General features: G+C 35.5%; 1 protein-coding gene across 1 annotated transcript; it reads right to left on the bottom strand.

Annotated features, from left to right (window-relative positions):
- Positions 1–11,895: 11,895 nt before the first annotated feature.
- On the bottom strand, positions 11,896–13,346 carry LOC110020220. The gene has a single exon (XM_020718249.1). The coding sequence runs from the start codon at positions 13,200–13,202 to the stop codon at positions 12,234–12,236; it is 969 nt and encodes a 322-aa protein (XP_020573908.1). The 5' UTR covers positions 13,203–13,346; the 3' UTR covers positions 11,896–12,233.
- Between the last annotated feature and the right edge of the window lie 7,670 nt (positions 13,347–21,016).

The raw sequence follows: 21,016 nt of genomic DNA, 5'->3' as shown, positions 1-21,016 counted from the left end.
TTATATAATGCTGATCACTAGAAAATTTAATTTTAAGATTTCAAGAAAGATTTACTTAGAAAATTCGATTTTCGGTTTATTCGATTAAATAAATAGTAAAACTGAACAGTAAACCAAAAAACAAACTTCTAACATTTTTAAAACTATAACCAAAAAGGAAAAAAAAAACAAAACGAATTAACCAAATTGAATCAGTTCAGTTTTTCGGTTTAAACCAAATAATGCACGCCCCCAGACAACAAATCGAAGAAGATCAATCGAAGTAGCAAAACGCGAATTCAAAAATATGAGGATAACGTGAGGAGATTTGAGAAAAACATGCTGAAACATGAGGGCGAAAGGTAGACAACACATAAAGATTTCCGTTTTGCGAACACTTATTTTTACGTTGGCGGTTCCGTGTACAACATTGCAAATGCCGCCCCAAACCGCACAAACTCAAGGCACGGAAACATAACGCTCCCAAGACATTTGCCCAAAATGCATCCCTTAGATGCAGGCAACAACAATGCCAATAAACATCGCAAATGCCAACAAAATCAAGGCATGTAAACGTAACGCTCCCAAGATATTTGCCCTAAATGCACCCCTTAGTGGCTGGTAACAACAATGCCAATAAACATCGCAAATGCTAACAAACTCAAGGCACGGAAACGTAACGCTTCCAAGACATTTGCCCTAAATGCACCCCTTAGTGTCAGTAACAACAACACCAATAAACATTGCTAAAGATTAGGTCATGAAACCACTACATTCACTGAAAGAATGCCACAAAACTAATTATCAAAGTGTTGCAGGAACCAAAAACAAAATGAAGATTCACAGACACACCGCTCAATTCTTATGTATTTATATATCTAACACAAAAACTTCAATTTTTACATACATGGCACCAAAACTATGCAAAATGTGTATTTCACTTTTTAAAAGTTAAAATGGTGGTACTTTTTATGTGACATGAAAGATTTGGGTGGTATAAATGTAAAAAAAAAAGATTAGCTATTAGTTATGTAAATATATAAGAATGGGGTGGTATGTTTGTAAATGCCCCAAACAAAAACTGATGCAGATATTAAATTATAGGTTGAATGGGAACACAAATCATGTGCATAACTCATTAGTTTTTAATTCCTAGTTCATTGAGTATTAAAACTTACCCATGATGACAGTGATTCTATGGACAATGTGTTCTCCAGTATTTTGAATAGTTTATTCGGCCAAGTTCAATACTGCAATTTTTAATTCCTAGTTCATTGAGTATTAAACATACCCATGATGACAGTGCTTCTATGGACAATGTGTTCTCCAGTATTTTGAATAGTTTAGTTTATTCGGCCAAGTTCAATACTGCAATTTTTAATTCCTAGTTCATTGAGTATTAAAACATACCCATGATGACAGTGCTTCTATGGACAATGTGTTCTCCAGTATTTTGAATAGTTTATTCGGCCAAGTTCAATACTGCATAGTTTCAACTCAGCATATTAAATTCTGACCAACATATATAGAATCTTACCGGATTCAAAAAATTTTCCACTAATGTTTCTTTTTCATTGATTAACCTTTGCAATTTCCCTGCATCGTCATTGCCTATATTCATACTGTATAGTCTTAGGTGAAGACTTGTTGCTGTCACTATTGCTCATTATCACGATAATTTCTCAATGCAGCTACTGCTTCCCTGCACCATTATCGCCTTCATTCCTACTAGGAATGCCAAAACCCCACTTCTGCTTAGCTCGCTCCCGACACTACAATCCTGCACCACACTATTCAGAATAACGTGATGGGATAAAATTAATTTGCCATTTTGGGGGTGGAAATGATTGTACCCTTTTAGTTGTTACACAGATAACAGAGCGAGGGTCTGGAGGAGATAAGTGGATTTGGAGTTGGTTGTTTCTAGAAATTTGTTCCATAAGATTAACCTTATATAGAAGGTATGGGTGACAGCCCCAATACATATGAACGCATTAATTCTAGTAAATTGTAAGAATGATTATGCCAAGAAGGGAAGGAAAAACGTTGGCTTTCAGCTGCCTTGCATGAATGACAGTATGAATAAATAGAAGGAATTCGTAAGTTTCGATTATTTTTAGAGATTATAGTTGTACCTTGAGAGTTGGGGAGATGGAGGAGATGATGCCAGATGTCAGCGACAGAGGTAATAGAGAGAACAATCCGGGGCACAGAATGGAATAGAGCCTATTATGACAAGGACATTGGGAGATTATCCTATGGTTTGAGTAACATGGGAATTAAATCGGTAAGTATGAAGGATTACTTAGGTGTGCGTGAATGATTCCAAGTTCAATGTATGTTGAAGTTGCGAAGGAATGTATCATGAAGCAATGACTGACATTAGTAGTAGTTTAGAATTAATCCATAGGTTGCATTAAGGATTGCAAATCATTAATTTGGTAGTTGTTGGAGTCAAAGTATCAAGAGCATTTGTTGTTAGCTGCGAATTGGGAGATAGGAACCAAATAATGTGATAATTGAGGAGCATCTAATAAGGGATAGACAGGAAACTTACAGTTTGGAGCTCAGAGCAAGCCGTGACCTATGTGTCTGATAGGGAGGGAGTTTACCTCCTATGAAGACTTTGTAAGCACCAGGGTATGGTTTTGCATCGCGGAGATTGTCCAAGCGTTAAGTGAGGTGAGTTGAGGCTCTTTTGTCAAGTTATCAGTCCTTGGAAGAGTATTCAAATGATGTGAGAAGAGCAACGTCATTGGGTTATACAGGGGGAATGTATTTGGGATTAAGGCGATGCCAGCATAGATTAGTTGTGTCCATGTGTGTTTCATATTTGACAGATGGCTGAGGAAATGATTTACTGATTCTGGATCGTGAAGAGGAAATGCTCTGATTGGATTTTGGGTTGAAGCGACCGCGACCGCACAAGGTTCGATTGTGACCTCAGCCTCAAAAGGTATATAATGCTGTCGTAGGATCTGGATTGGGAGGTTGCTTTGCAGGTTCAATGAAGATGTAGATTTCCTCACTACAAAGGAGAGAATAAAGTTCCTCGAGGCTGCTGGTTTTTAATTTGGTGCAGATTGCAGTTTTGAAGGCTTGATAGGAGAGAAGTAGATCAATGAAGATGTAAAAAATGATGTCTTCGGCATCAATGGTGGCACCGGCACAGCAATGTTGTCAACAAGCATTTTTTATTTAGGTTAGACATTATATCATGGTTAGATTGCACAAAGTGATGCTATGCAGCTCATTTTTAGTTGAATTATGAGAGAGAGGGAATGTGAGATTGTAGATGGCATTCAATGACACTCCAAATTTTTTTGTCTAGATTGAGGACATATAGAATGATGATGGCTGTCAAGGTAGAGAAAATGACAGCTGCTAAGTTCTGCTCAACAAGCATCCAGGTGTTGCATAGGGAATTGGGTGTGAGTGTCCAATTGAATCGGACAACAGTTTGGGTGGACTAGTTAGTGGTGCCATGCCATTGGCTTTGAAGATTTTGAGAATTTGAGATATCCATATGGGATAGTTGTCGTTCATAAGGGAAGTGTTTAATGTTGGAGAAAAGGAATTTGAAAGAGGTAGGTATGGCTAGTTCATAAATTTGGATGAAGCCAAGACTACTTGGAAGAGAGGACGTATTCCATCGACCCATTTGGTAAAGAACTAACTTCTGCAGCCTGGGGGCAAATGAAAGCAGAACTTATGAAGAAACTGTTATACATATAAGAGTAGAGTATGCTGTAGAGAAATAATACTTGCTAAACAGTGGAAGATAGCCACTGCATTGTGTCAATGTATTATATTGAATGTCACAGTTAATACAATGCTTTAAGCAGAGAAAGGAGAAAGGTAAATTGGCGGAGCACATCTTTTCGTTAGATAAAATCTAGTAGTCTTTGTGTATGGTTGAAATGAAGGAAACAACAGAAACAGGAATCAAACAAAAACTATTACACGATGGTAACAATCCAGCTAATTCACTCATGTTAGTGGAGCACACTCCAAAATAGCTCAGCAGCACTTTAAAAGATTTCTGTTGTTGGAATTAATGAAAGATGTACTTAAACGTATTATTTTTTAGCGGATCTCAACATATTTTGTGAGTTTTCTTATTTTGAATTCACTGTCGACTATAAATAATATCGATGAGGCATGGATTATTATATAGACATTAAAATAAAATTTTAGTTTCTCTCTTTTTTGTGCGGTTGTTAGATGTGCATTCTTTGATTGCTTCACAATTGTGAACTATTTTAAGGAGGCAAGCTCCTTATACCAGTGACAAGCTGTTACGTTGGCACATAGCCTAAGAGCAATGTTGTCCTTTGTATGCCTAAGAAAAATGTTGTGTTTTATTATTATTATTGTGGGATCTAAATACACTTATAATGTATAGGGTTAAGGGGATGCATGGGTTTGAGTTGTGAGCCTTAGGTTTAAGATTTGTGAGAAATTTCCTACCTCTCGAACTGTAGGAATTGGGAGAGATCGCCTCCTCTCAAATTGTAGGTGTTATCTTTGTATTCTTGTTGAGTTGTTTGGATTATTGGAGGAAAATTATGTTTTCCCTAATTTTTGTGGAAAGGAATATCAATTTTGACATCAGATCATATCATAATTGGTATCAAAGCAGTCGAATTCTAGGAGATCACCAACGAGATCTAATCGGAGCTGAGAAAATCGCTGCACACTTGCGTACAGGACTGGGTCCAAAGCCTTCGTTCTCCCAGTTAGATCACGGCATCCAGTGCCAAAACAATTACGACATAGGAAACAATAGCCAAATAGCGGCATGCATGCGGTGATACAGACGTGATTTGAGAGTGGTAAGGAAGGATCACATCATACCCTTGACTTCAACTTTCAAAACAGTTGTGATAGGAGTTAAATGGGAGGAATCGCAGCAAACAAAGACCCGAAGCTCCCATTTTCCAAGCCGAGGGGATTGCGACGAACATAGACCTGAAGCTCCTATCTTTCGGGATCGAGCTGATCCGTGCGATACAATCGCGAAATGAGCCAACTAAGAAATATTGGAGAGATTGCAGCATACAATGCCCTAATTAAGCATAACATTCGTGATTCAAATAGTTGGGATTCAACTAGCTGGGAAGCCTACGACGGGATTGTGGCTACAGGATCCATCTTCGTGTAACCAAATCTCACATACAGTCACAGTAGGAGCTACCTGCGAAGCGACGACGAGATCTACGTGATTCAAGGACACTGATTTGAGGTACAGTTGTGATAAGAGCAAGCTGAGAAGTGACAACGGGATTTCATGGTATATAATTTTTTGCCTTTGAGATCAAAAATTTTTCTAGAAGAGATCGCAGCAAAAAAAAAATAGATTTAAAATAGATTTGAAGAATGAATTGGAGGAAAAGATGAATCAAATCAAACCTGAGATGGAAAAAAGATTCTCCACTATATAAGGAAGGTTTCTATCCATCAAAAACTAATTTTAGGGGCAATTCAAGAACTTGGAAGAGAGGTTGAGGAAGTTTGTTGAGATGCCGACAGTTCAGTTTGCAAACCCTAACCAGAGATTCAATGGCTAAATTGAAAGGGAAAAAGATCGACTAGAGGAACACAATGAGGAAAGCATCCACCATCAAGAACATCCTCCCAGAACTCCGATTGGGGGTGTAATAGAGATTTCTAAAGGAGGCGATTTGGTTGAAATATGGAGAAGGGATTATGCAAGAAGTATGGAGGAGCACGAAAAAGAAAGAAGAGAAATCAGGAGGAGGTAAGTCTATGATCGAAGAATGAAGTTCTACCCTCGATACTTGGGGGAAAATAGCAGAGAAAGAAGAAGTTGGGTTGGTGATGATAGGGTTAGAAAATTGAAAATGCTGATCTTTGAGGGGGAAGGAGCACTTTGGTGGGTGTATCGAGTGGAGCGATACTTCATGGTGAATGGGCTAGATGAGAAGGAGAAACTCATAGCGTCAGGCTTATGTTTGGAGGGAAAAGTTCTAGCTTGGTTTCAGCGTAGGGATGTTAGATACCTGATCCGTTTGTGGAAGGAATTTAAGGATTGTTTATTGGAACGTTTCTGAGTCATTTGAGAAGGAGACCTACACGAGCAATTATATGTCTTGACTTAGAAAGGGACTATCAAGAAATATAGTGAGAGATTCGAGCTACTATAGGGGAGGCTGAGGAAGATTATTGAAGCAGGATTGGAGGAAAATTATATGAAGGGCTAAAGCCCGACATACGGGCATCACTCCAACGATTAAGACCGCGGGGATTGAGAGAGACAATGGAGCTAGCCCAAATGGTGGAAGATAAGAGCCAAATGAAGAAGGCCAATAGGAGCAACATAGATGGAGCGTCTTGCCGAATTGCTGCAACCATGATGATACCAAAAGCTCTAACAATGGAAGTCCAAGGGGAGGATGCACGAGACAGGAATAATGGACCACAATCGGGAGCGAAGCTTAAGCACCTTACAGAGACAGAGATCCTAGAGAAGTGAGTCAAGGGGTTATATTTTCGGTGTAATGAGAAGTTTATCCTAGAACAATGTTGCTGTCAATCAGGAAGGACGAAAATCAGACAACTAAAATAGGAGTTTTCTATAATTAGGAACTTCCTTATTTAAATTATTTCAATATATTTATTCTGATTTATTTCTCTTTTAGCTAAATATTTAAATTAGGAATATGTATTATTAAGTTACCTAAAATAGATTATACATAATATTTTATAACTAAAAAAATTGTAAGATTATTATTTAATCGAATGAAAGCAAAGGGAAAAAGCATCGAGCCTATTCAGTATTCAGTCTAATTTTCTCAAAACTTTGACATGGTATCAGAGCCAAATTTTTGCCCTAACCACCGATAGTCGTTGGAGGGCCGTCAAGACTTCCTTCCTACCGGCCTACTTGCAAGAAGGGAGGAATTATTTCTTTGCCTTCGATTCGCCTTCTACCGTTTCATCCCGGGCTGCTTCGTCCTCCTTCGTTCGCTTTGGCTACGTCGTCCTCCGATTTTCAAATCGTGGTTAATTTTTCAACTACAAATAAAGCTCCCTCGTATGGCCTCTAAGCTTTGCCCATCGTCTTCTTCAGGAGCCTTTCAATAAAGGTTTTGCGACTGCTTGTTGTCTCTCACGGAATCGAAGCAGAGGATCGCCCCCGCATATTCTGCGATACGATTGATGGCTGATAGAAACCAACACCTGAGAGAATCCAGGACATCCAATTTTCTTTTTATTTGTGCTTCTTCTGTATTCATTTGATCGATAGAAGGGTTTTGGATTGGATTGCGATAGGCGACGCAAATCCAGGAAGGATGCGAAGAGTAAGGCCGGATCCGATGGACAAGGACGCAGAGCCATTCGAGGAGGTGGATCCGACCGGGAGATATGAACGATACGGGGATCTTCTAGGTACTGGCGTAACAAAGGTTTGCACGCCAAGAGATGGAACTTATTCTAAAATGCAAAAATTCATTTATTGTGGAATACAAGGATTCTTGGGTTGAAAATGGCTTTTATGTTTGTATTATTTTGTCCGATTCGGATCTTCTTCGCTAGGCATCGCTGCTTCTTTCAACTGCTTCTTACGCTTCGCTTCGTCCGCTTAAGCTTCGACTTCGGCACTCCTTCTTAGATCGATGACCTCGGCTTCGGCAAACCATAGATCTTAGGTTTCGGCATTCACGGCTTCAACACTCTCGGGCTTTGGCACTCTCAGACTTCGGCACTCTTAGACTTCGGCACTCTCGGGCTTCGCCACTCTCAGGCTTCGGCACTCACGGCTTAAGAACTTTTTGTTCTGACAATGTTATCAGTTTCTTGTTGGCAAATTGATGCTTCTTGATCAGTCGATCAGTGCTTCTTGATCAGTCAACATCAATTTGAGGGGGAATGTCAATCAGGAAGAACAGAAATCAGACAGCTAAATTAGGAGTTTTTTATAATTAGGAGCTTCCTTATTTAAATTATTTCCAATGTCTTTATTACGATTTATTTCCCTTTTAGATGAATGTTCAGATTAGGAATATATATTATTAAGTTACCTAAAATAGATTATGCACTTTATTAAATAGATTTATGCACTTTATTTTGTACCTAAAATAAATTGTAAGATTATTATTTAATGGAATGAAAGCAAAGGGAAAAAGACATTGAGCCTATTCAGAATTCAGCCTATTTTTCTCAAAACTTTGACAAAGTATCGAAAATTCCAAGGTCTCTTGATGCATTACGAAGAGGCAGAGGATGAAGAAATAGAGACAGATTTGGTGGAGGTGCAACACTCTCATTTTTTTCCACATTGATGACAAGGTGTGTTTCGGGGAAAGTATTGTTACGTTGGTGCATAGCCCGAGAACAACTTTTTCTTTCGTATGCCTAAGGATAATTTAGTCTTTTATAATTATTATTGTTGGATATAAATAGGCTTATTAAGTTCAGGGTTAGGGGGATGCATGAGATTGGGTGTGAGTCTTTGGTTTATGGGTTTGTGAGAGATTTCCTACCTCTCGAGTTCTAAAACTTGGGGGAAAGATCGCCTACCTCTCGAATTGTAGATGTTTATCTTTGTATTCTTGTTAAGTTATTTGGATTATTGAAAGAAAAATTGGGATGTGGGTCATAGGTTTAGGGTTTAGGGTTTATGAGAGATTTCCGACCTCTCAAATTGTAGAAATTGGAAGAGATCACCTACCTCTCAAATTATAGGTGTTTATCTTTGTATTCTTGTTGAGTTGTTTGGATTATTGACAGAAAAGTATGTTTATCTTTGTATTCTGTGCAAAAACATGTTGATTTTGATGTCGGATAATATTAATTTAGTATCAGAGTAGTCGACTTCTAGGAGATCACAGACGGGATCTAATCGAAGTCAACAAGATCTCTGCGCACTAGCATACAAGACAGAGCCAGAAGCCTTCGTCGTCCTGGCTGGATTGCGGCATTCAGTTCCAAAATAGTCGTGACATAGGATGTAACAGCTAGATTGCAGTGTGCAGGCGGCGATACAGTCACGATTTGAGCGTGGTGGGGAAGGATCGCGGCATACCAGTGACTTAAACTCGCGAAACAATCGCAATTGGAGTTAACTGGGAAGAAACACAGCGAATAGAGACTCGAAGCTCCCATCTTCCAGGCCGAGGGCATCATGGTGAACAGAGATCTGAAGCTCCTATCTTTTGGGATAGGGTCAATCTGTGCGATACAATCGCGAAACGAGTCAGCTAAGAAGCATGAGAGGGATTGCAACGTACAGTGCCCTAATTAAGTGTCACATTAGAGATTCAAATAGCTGAGAAGCCTAAGACGGGATTGCGGCTACAAGATCCATCTTCGTGTAACTGAATCTCACATACAGTCGCGATAGGTGCTACCTGGGAAGCAACAACGGGATTGAAGTGATTCGAGGACATTAATTTGAGGTACAGTTGTGATAAGAGCTAGTTGAGAAGTGACGACAGGATTTCAGGGTATATACTTTTTGCCATTTGACATCAAAAATTTTTCTGGAAGAGATGACAGCAAAAAAAGTAAATGATTAGGAGAAAAACTTGGAGGAAACTCTGAGTCAAATCAAATATGGGTTGGAGTAACAGTTCTCCATCATATAAGAAAAGTTTTTTATCCATGGAAAACTGATTTGAGGGTCGATTCAAGAGCTTGGAAGAGATGTTGATGAAGTTTTTTGAGATGCAATCTAAGACCCCGCTAACAATTCAGTTTACAAACCCTAACCAAGGTTTGATCAGAGATTCATTGGCTAAATCGAAAGGAAAAAAAGATCATACTAGAGAAATACGAGGATGAAATCATCCAACATCAAGAAGCTCCTCTCAGAGCATCCATTGGGGGATGCATGAGATTGGATTGTTAGTCTTAGGTTTTGGATTTGGGAGAGATTTCCTACCTCTCGAATTGTAGGAATTGAGAGAGATCGCCTACCTCTTGAATTGTAGGTGTTTATCTTTGTATTCTTGTTGAGTTCTTTAGATTATTGAAGGACAGTTATATTTGCCCAATTTCTGCGAAAAAGCTTGTCAATTTTGGGAGAGATTTCCACTGGCAGTAGTCTCAAATATTTTATGGTTTGGATAAGGCTAATAAAAATTGCAAAACTCAAACCTCGCTAGAAAATTGATTCAGTTTGAATCAACTCCAAATTGACTTACCTCAACTTCGAACCCCACTCTAAACTATATTGCATTGAATTGCTCAAATATAATTCAAGTCAACTTGAAATATGAAATCAAAATAAATATTCATAATTTCTATGTAATGTATTGACATAATAGCACAAAATTTAACATTATACGCGCACACACACAAGTGCACTCTTAATTAAATAAATTTTGAGTAAACTCAAAATCAAATTCATTGAATCAAGTTGAATGATTCTGATTTCATGTTGAGTTTAAACTAAGCAATTGTTTCCGATTTCAAATTCAACCCTTGCTTTTGGGATTTAATTTCTACATCATTATTTACTGCCAAATGACCTTGAGTAGCTTATGTATCTATAATGAAAAATAGAAGACTAGCAAGTAAGATAAAAAAATAAAATAACTATGAAAAGTTTACAAGGAGAAAGAAAAAAAAAAATTAATATATTAGAAATTGGAAGGATTGAACACCTCATATGGTACACATTAAGAATGAATAAAGAAAAAAGATTTGACAAAGCCAGCCCCAAATAGTTTAGATTAGGTTAATGATCATAATGAAGTTGATAATGAATCTATTAAAAACATGTTAGTTCTGAAAAACAAAACAAAACATAGAAAATAGTAGAGCTAGAACTACTCTATCATTCACCAAAATCTTCAACTCCGATGTTTATTCTAATATCTAATTCACCAAAATCGCCCCCACACCACCCACACCCACACACACCATGTGAACTATATTAAAAAAAGTAGACATTAAAGAAGTTTTTAATCAATTTACTTAATCCAGACCCCACATGAAACAATGGATATGATGGTTAATGGGTTTGTGAATCTAGCTAAAAATTTGAATCAACTCTTACTTTGGATCAAAATCAACAAGCCAACTAATGAGTCAATCTCAGCTCAAATCAAACTTGAATTGAACCAAGCTCAAGATCAAATTAAAATATATATGCACATATCTCTAAATCTACATATGCAAATGTTTGCGTATATTTAGTGTTGAGTCAGAGTATGTATGCATCTATATACAACAACAACAACAACAACAACACACCTTTATCCTACTATATCTATATATATATATAGATATAGTAGGATAAAGGTGTGTTGTTGTTGTTGTTGTTGTTGTATATAGATGCATACATACTCTGACTCAACACTAAATATACGCAAACATTTGCATATGTAGATTTAGAGATATGTGCATATATATTTTAATTTGATCTTGAGCTTGGTTCAATTCAAGTTTGATTTGAGCTGAGATTGACTCATTAGTTGGCTTGTTGATTTTGATCCAAAGTAAGAGTTGATTCAAATTTTTAGCTAGATTCACAAACCCATTAACCATCATATCCATTGTTTCAATATATATGAATCAATATATGCATGTTTGTTGAACTAAGAATTTGTTTTAGATGGTTTTAGGCTCGAATCAAGTTTGAATCAAAGTCATTGACTTATGCAAAGTTCAAATCAAAATTGGATCTAGCCATAATAGAACAATATTGTGGACGCCTCAAGCTCAGATGGAACTACTTAAAGGTTATCTTGAAGCAGTAAAATTATTGCGTCCGCCATAAAAACTCCTCCTTACCAAAAAGTGTATGTCAGTAGGCCCACTTTTAAATTTTTTTAAAAAAAAAAACGCACGCAATAATCCCTCCTTGATGCAGGGTCAGATTGACTCATAGTTAGAACAAATAACTTCGAGGAGATCTAGAACCAAGATCAAATATGCTTGAAATCAGATCATTAAAAATCCTAACAGTTTATAAACACCCCAAAAAGATTAATCATTTTTCCTCCTGTAATATCTATCAGATTAGAAAGAACAATGTGCCAAAAAACCACAACACTGGAAATGAAATGTCAATTTATGCAACTCAAATTAGTTTGCTCCTGTATGACTAAGCCGCAACCAACTAAAAAATCACAACTCCTCTAGTACAAGTGCTCCAGATAATTAAAATCTATAAAAATAAACATGACAGACGATAACCTATAATTGTTAGCTCCAATCCCACCACTGCATAATTACACAAGAAAGAAATACACCTAAATTTTTTAACTCTTACAATTTATTTTTCAGATGTTTTCCATTTGAATCGAGCTCTTGAGCGGCACGTATTCACCAAGATATCCTCCCAAATGATCATAGAGTGCACTCTTGTCAATCATCTGATGGTGGTAGCTCTTGCACACATAGTAGAACACGCTCTGAGCTAATAGACCGACAAAATTGATGAGGACGAGGACTGCAACAAGCGCTCCGCCAACGAGGATCTTAGCTGGAATGCCAAGCCCGAAGCTACCCTCCTCTGTAGGGCCCTTGACGACCAAGGCACGGAAAGCCCAGCCGATAAGCCCGCAGGCTGACAGATAGCCGGTGATGAGTATAGCAGCCATGCGAGCCCGTCCACGAAGGAGCTGGCGTGCTTTCCGCATGGCTTCAAGCCCGCAGATGGGCTCGAGCACGGAGACAACAGATGCGAGGTGCCAGAGCGCAGAAATAAGAACATGGACGGCGATGAAGGCGGCGATTAGTAGTGATAGTATAACAAGGAAAATAGGAGAATCCGACGAAGGGTAGGCAACGAGGAGCATAACGAGGCAGAAAGCAAAGGCGAGATTGTAAAGGAACATGATAAGGGAGACCCAGAGGAAAGTGCGGAAGAGGCGAGGAAAGATCGGGGGTATGGCGGAAAGGGAGGAAGTGAACGAGACGGGCTTGGCGGCATAGAGAGACGCGACGGTGAACACGATGGCTGCGGTGGACAGAAGAGAGAAGATGAAAAGGAATATGATGTAAACGAACTGGTAGAAGAAAAGCAAAGACCAACCGGAGAAAGAGTGGGACGAAGCGGAGGATTGCTCAAGGCGGACGAGGAGGGGATGAGTGAATAAGGAGTGGACGAGGATCGCAAAGGAAAGGGGAAAAACGAGGGCTAGCGTGAGCAGGCCGAAGGTGCGTGGAGCGGCGCGAGGGATCTCTGCGGATTCACGGAGAACGTCGATGGAGCCCAAGGATTCCAATTGCTCCAGCTGCAGATCCATGGCGTGAGACGGAGAACACCTGCGTGATTTGGGAAGAAGGAAACCGATGATTTGTTAACTTGTTTGTCGGTGGGGGGTTTGGTTTTAAGATGAGGTTTGTGGATGGGGAGTGGGGCTTTAGTGGATGAATGGAATTTTAGTAGGCGGGTTAGTTGATCTGAGGTTTGGGCAACTTGCTTTTATTTACATATATGCCACCTAATTTTTATGTATTTATACGTTTAACCTTTAAATAGCTAAATACATACAAATTGGGTGGTATGCATGTAAATCTTCTTTTTTGTTTTTATTTTAGAAAAAAAATATATAGATATCTAGATTAAAAAAAAAAAACTGTTTTTTTAGTATATTATTATTATGAATTTACATATCTCACCTAGAAATTTTTATATTTACACACATAAGTCTCAAATCTTTAATATTAAATTAAAAATAGTATTGTTGTCACTTTTTAAAAGCCAAATGTTTATTTTTCATCCATATGTTTAAAATATCAAAATGTTATGTATGCAAATATGAAAAAATAGGTGTGGGATATATAAATAAATGAGAAAATATTGCATCAGGACTCCGCACGTAGAGTTACGTGCGGAGTCCAATGAAATCACGTCACGTAAAAAAAATTTGTCTGGTAACACAAGGGAATATTCCTCTCGTATTATTCAAGTGTTATTGTGTGTTATTCAGGTGTTATTGTGTGTTACTTGAGTGTTATTAACGTGTTATTACGTTATTATAACACCAGGAATATTCTCATAACACAATAACACCTGAATAATATACAATAACGCCTGAATAACACGAAGGGAATATTTTCTTGTGTTACCGGGTCGATTTTTTTTCTATCATCTCCACGTGGCATAATTTCATTGTACTCCGCACGTAACTCTATGTGTGGAGTCCTGATGCAATACTTTTTCATAAATAAATATGAATCGTGTGCTGTGAATGTAAATTTCCCTAGAATTAAAGGAGCTATCTATTAGAGGAGAGTATCTTAGGATCATTTAATTATCTATAAAGTAGTTATAATTTATATTAAAGTGTGATTTAAAATTAGTGACATAAATTTGATTGGAAATTAATTGATTGCGATCTTCAATCAATTGTTTTGGTAAAAGGTAAATTTAATGTAATGAGTCTTAATCTATTTACAATTTAAAAAATAATAATAATGTAAATTTGTAATAGGATGGATTTTTTTGTTACAAAATTATTTCAATATAAGAATGTTATAAATATTAGTTATTTAATGTTATGTTAATCTAAAATTAATTTTTATGATTGAAAAACATTTAAAAAAAATATGAACACTCTCAATAAAAATGGTACATGTAATCATCGACCTAGCAGATAATATTCTGAAGGTGAATAAGTTCATAATTGAATCAGTTAGATTAAGCTAGTTCGATGTGATTTTTAAAATAATGCATTCAGGTATGCGTTGGAGTTTTCACTCTAAGAAGGAAAAATATTTAGGTGTGGACTTCACACATTTGGGTTTCATTGTATTTTGGTTGCATTTGCATTGGCAATCAATGTAACCAAAATACAACGAAATCCAAATGTGTGAAGTCCACACCTAATAATTGCTTCTAAAGAAGAAACTAAGATTTATGTGATCTGGCTTAAAAGAGATTACACCATGTCAACCTATTAAATGGATATTGAGGCATTGGACGTGTAAATGTGAGTTGCAATCAAGATGATGACAATTTTAACGATGTCTAGCGATTCATATCGTTTGTGTTGAATGAAATGAGAAATCTAGAATTGTGACTCTTCATATTAAGCAGCATTTTAATTTTTGTAGCTTATGATGCCATTGCAAATAATAATAATAATAATAATAATAATAATAATAATAATAATAATAATAATAATAACTTAAGTAATTTACACTAAAAGTAATCCTGATCTCAGTATGTTTTGGATGAGAGTGACCCAAATAATACCTTAATTCTATAGTTTTGATGGTGTCATGAAAACCATGTCAATTCTTAGAGAGCTAATTATTGTTCGATTTTTTTTGGAATTTTGAAAAGTTATTTAGTTTAATATTTATATAATTTTGATTTTAAAAAATAATATTTTGATTTTGAAAGATGATATCGAATAGATCTCACATATTTAATAGTTTAGATAGTTGAACACGATACCACAAACGATATATCATCTTGTAAGATAAGTGTATCACTTGTTAGTAGGCTTAACTATTAAACTAAGAAGTTTGTGACTCTATTTTGGTCTGCAAAATTTATGACCGACAATTCCCCTTTCTATTATAAGAATTAGACAGAATTTAGATTAATCTAGGTTTTTAATTCGCTATAAAGGCGAACATTTATATTTAATTATATCTTAAAAGACCGAAATCACTTACAAAAACTCTCGGTTAAGATCGGGGTTTCGTCTTCAAGAATTTAACTTTTAGGTTTCCATAATTGTTTATAGAAAATACAAATGAAAATGGCTTAATATGAAACAGTTATTTTCGGAACCCAGAGGAGCGAATAGTAGGAGATGTCGAAGATACTTAAAAAGCTTCAATAACATCTTAAACTAACCTATGATTTAGTTTTACATCTTTGAAAGAGAAATTGTAATGTTTTAATCCTGCAAATTATTTAGAAATTTGGGATTTATATATGCATCATATGCATATGGCCAAGAAAAAATAAAGATTTATGTCGTACCAAATGACAACCTTAGAATCCTAAAATTTTAGGACTAATATCATACGACATATGCAATCGTTTGAAGTCCTAAAATATAATGTGAGTATTTATGTCGTACTAGACGTACCAGACGAACAACCTCAAAGTCCTATGGGTGTAAGTTATTTAAGTCTATGAAAGTTCAGTTGAGGCTACTCCTTCCACTTTCTATTATAGTCTTGATCGTTGCTTGTAGACGAATCGTCACTCGCCCGCATCATTGTCTTGTTCTGAGAAGAGGAGAGAGAAGAGAAAGCATATCTTAAGCAACTTATTCCAAACATTTAATGTGTTCTTTTGCAATGTGTTTTGAATTGGCATTTGTTGTTGTTAAAAATAATTAAAGAAGATGGGGAGTATTTTAATTGTGTTAAGTGACACCGATTAAGATCTCATAGTTCCATCATCTTGGCATCACTGTTAATTTTGGATTTGCTTAGTCTAAATAAATTGTTAGACTCATGTAGATCAGAGAATTCTAATTAGCAATTGTAGATTACATTATTCAAGAGATTATTGCAAATCTAAAAATGCGAATTATTATTATGTTTTTATTAGTATATTGAAGTTTAAAAACATTGTTTGTAGTTTTGATAATAATTTTTTTGTTATGGAATTTTAAAAAGTGTTGAAATTAAAAAGTGTGTGTTAGTTATGTGATATAGGGTTCCAATCCTAAACATATGTCTTATGTTTGTTATCCTAAAGTTTTATATAAACATGTCAGAAAAACAGTAAAGAATAGCAATAATAATATCACATGTATGAACAGATATGTACACTAAAGTGCAGTAAAAGAGGATGGGTCGGTGCGTACATGTCGCCTCTTATGATGCTTCAAAAAGGAATTACTATTGTATAATGAAAGTGTGTATATAAAAGAAAATGGCTGGACAAACATTTGACATTTAAGTAAGAAAGCTTGAGCATGTATATTTTCATAAAAGAGTCAAGTGATAGGCATATGGAAAATCATAATAGGGTATAAGAATTTAAGTTGGGGATGGGCTCAGTTTTAGACTTCTCATACATCATAATCCCACATGTAACTGAGACATCAAAGTCTATATATCAATATTGATCAAAAGCTACCAGCAAAACATCTTAAGGTTGGGCAACTTCAAATTCCTAACAGCTGACTGACAAGTGATCATAGATGTGATTTTTTTTATAACATTGTAATTTCTAGATTTCAAATAACTGATGTTATAAAGAAATAATTCACAAGTCATTCGAAGGTGAAGTTAAAGCCGCCAACAACCTACAACAATGAAGAGGGCAACTAATAATCAATTTTTGGTCATCTAAAAGTTTTATGTTATACATCATTGCTCTTAGCCCTCATACTTTCCAACTTATAGGCCAATCTAATAATCCATATGAATTCTCCAACGATTCAAATATTTCACATCACAAGAATAATCCTTAAACACTTTTATAACACAAGCCATCCAAACTTAAGTTTTGAACTTCAAACTTTAAGGGCTAAATATGTATATGAAGAAGCACTGTCCACACAAACTTTCCAATTTAAAATGTGCTTATGCCATTAAACCCATTTATTAAAGATCAACAAAATGAGCTGTTTGAACTTAACAGAGAAACAATAAGAAACTTAAATTTTATGTTTAAATACCATAAATACCAACATTGCATGATTTTTTATTTTTAATATACCATACAGCTCTTATACATTTATATATCCAAAGTTGAAATCATACCCTTATAAAATCTTACATAAGGGCCATTCATTATTATTTGTTTTCATAGGCAAAGTTAATACAGAAGACTTGAACAATACGCCACTTAATTTTCCTAGATGTACTTGAACTACATGCATTTATGTATAAAAAATGCATATACTTATTTAAACATTGGAAACAAAGCAAAAAGATGGGGAAGTTAATGACCTAAAACCCTCCAAGCAATAAGTTGCTGCATCGGTACTGATAAACATAATAACCATTGCAGATAAAAGTGGTGTGTGTGTGTATATATATATATATATGGTTTTTATTTCGTAATAAGTTTTTGCCAATAACCATTATGAGCAGATCCAAGCTAGATTTATTCTACATCTAATAGTGTAATATCTCTTTCAATCAAAATCCTTGCAATAAAAGGCCTTAAGAAATGAACTGTAAGTAAGTCTACCTGCAAAAGTTTTCCAAGCACTACAAGATGTTTGGACACCAGCAAAAGAAATGTTTCAAATTGCACCCACAGTTAAGAACCAATAGTCAAAAACAGTAACACACTATTAGTGCACCCCATGTGCCTGAACGCGCTCCCAGCAAACCTGACGACAACCAGCCTGAGGAGGGAATCACCACAAGATAGGAGTTAGTATCTGCCCTTAGGATATCTTTTTCTGACCATACTACAACGGATAATGTTCGAATCAAATATCAGGATAGTCCCGCAGCTCCTATTCAGGAAGCATCAGGTGCAGAGGTAACAATTCACACTTCCCATACATTGGAACCTATAGTGGTGGCAACGACTGTGTTTCCTTCTACTGCGGTTCTAACATCAAATCAGACGGAGGATCACATGAGTCGGTCTTTAGATGAAGAATGACTGGTTTACACTTCCCGGCGGAAGAAGGCTGGGGGCACACTCCAACTTGGAAACTTAATGGATGATACTTTAGTTACTTCTGGCAATGACACGACTCTTCAGAGTTTGTTATCTGACTCCACTCCTAAAACCAGAGGAAGAGGCAGGACTAAACTGGTTCGTCCCTAGCTACTTGTTTTCTGCATGTTTTAAATTTGTTTTACTTTTTTTTGAGTCTATCTGTATCTTTTTGTTGAGGTATTACTGTGCTTGTATCAATATATATATATATCACACAATTATTATGTATTTGTGTTTCCAATGCCCAATATTTATTAATTACCTGTAAAGCATTTTAAATTTGTTCTTTAAAACTTGAACAAATCTTCTACACATAAGTTCGTCAAACCAAAATGTTATAAACGTAAATATACAGTTTTAGGTATTACATACGCAAATGTATATATGTAAATTGTGTGCTAGATATGTAAGTGTACAAGGATTGTGTGCTATTTATATAAATGTCCCCAAAAGGTATCTGCATGGCGGCAAAAGAATGACCCCATTTACGCATTCAATCAATTTGTGTTGAATAAATATATCAAAATCTCAACGGATATACTCTATTTGAATATATCTAAAACAACAAGAACAGGGCCAAGAAAAACATAAACTGCTTAGAGAGAATATGACATCAGAATTGAGCTCCTTAACAACCAAAACTTCAAATTTATAATTTATTTAATTATACTTGAAACTTTTGCATACATACCAGTTAATCCCTATGCATTTAAACATAAAACACTTAAAATTTTGATTTGTGCATATCTGCCATCTCACGTACGTCCAAGACTTGTATATTTCATAAGAAAAATGATATCTTTCATACGATAAAACAGATACGTAGAGTGAGGTGATATGTATGTAAATCTCATAATCATATCCATGGTATGGAGAATCCCCATAAGTACTAAGTATCGTATTGAAATACATTACACTTCTAAATTATCCAAAAAAAAAAAAAAGACATCCATCTGTTCATCATCAACAGTCCCTCTTAAAGAAGAGAAACAATTAAAACAGGTAATGAAACCATAATGGAACCTCGGATAAGCAAATTTTAGCTACCAAACCCTCCACTTGACACGTGACACCCTACCATTAGACTTTGAATGCATCGGGAGTCCTGATGTAATATTTTTTTTCAGTAAGGAGCTCTAGCATAGCAGTGGTCCCTGACTTAACATTAGTACAACTAAAAACATATTTCCATAAAAAAGCGTTACATATACATACTATCCAATTCTTGAATATTTACATATTTTAATTTGTAAAGTTAATTTTCTTACATCACTTACTATAGAAATCATATATATCATACCAAAAGTACAATCATATTAGTTTAAAATATAGAACGCACCTTTTCATACATGGATTGGGTGGCATGTGTATATATAAAAAAAATGAGATTTCTGTGTTTCTTATGAGAATACATGAGAATTGAGTTGTATTTATGAAAACAAACAATTTCAAATATGGAAATAAATCTTAACATTGCAATAGACCAAATGTTGTTTTTTGAACAAAATAAAGACAAGGAGAGTAGTTGTAAGAAGATGAATTAAATTTAAAGTTTGGGTCTTAGAGATAAAAATAAACACATGGAGTATATATAAATCTGTATATGCACATATGCATACACTTAAGAATGCTGAAAACAACAAGCACACATCCATTTCATGTTTTCTTCTCGTAAATACATTAAAATTCTGAAAATTTCTGCACACACATAACTGAAGATTTGAAGCATACAACAATTGTATATTATGTAGTAAGACTTCCAAGACTTGATACCAAACATATGAACATACAAGGATTCTTAGCACTTGTCCAATGAAATATACTAAACATGTGCCATCAAACATTCATGTAAAGATATTACATATACTAGAGAGATCCCAACCAAGCTATTAAATAAATCCCTAAACTTCTAATTTTCACCTAATATTCAAATGCATTTTTGCTGATATCACACTCAAAATTTAGGCAGTATTCTCAATAATACTTGCTTAGTAATAGGAACTTGCCTCGATAATGTAACAGAATTCTCCTCTTCTTAGAGGTAAAACTGTGTCCAGAATTCAAGACTTCAAGTGACGCAAGCCAAAAAGAAACAATAAAGCAATGCAATTCTTTGATGGCACTTTGGAGCAATTGTTAAGCTAAGAAGAATTTCATAAGACCGCTGATTAATATATAACAGTGAACCTCTTCATTTTTTAATCTTCAATTAAGCAAATATCAGGGAAGAATATTTGAAATGTTTTGCCATTAAATCAGAAAAGGTAGATGACTTTCGTTAATAAATATATATATATATATATATATATATATATATATATACTCTCGTGTATAAATATATATATATATATATATATATATATATATATATATATAGAAATTGAAGAATAGGTAAAGAAAGAGTAGTCTTACTCCGAGATTACAGAAAATAGGTGGAGAAATAAGAAGAATGGTGAA

Source organism: Phalaenopsis equestris, unplaced genomic scaffold (assembly GCF_001263595.1).
Source record: "Phalaenopsis equestris unplaced genomic scaffold, ASM126359v1 Scaffold000094, whole genome shotgun sequence".
Lineage (NCBI taxonomy): Eukaryota > Viridiplantae > Streptophyta > Magnoliopsida > Asparagales > Orchidaceae > Phalaenopsis > Phalaenopsis equestris.
The sequence above is the reverse complement of the archived record's forward strand: the minus strand, read 5'-3'. Positions and strand labels throughout refer to the sequence as shown.

Excerpts from the sequence above, each read along its gene's own strand:
- LOC110020220 (XM_020718249.1), bottom strand. The coding sequence starts at position 13,202 with ATGGATCTGCAGCTGGAGCAATTGGAATCCTTGGGCTCCATCGACGTT.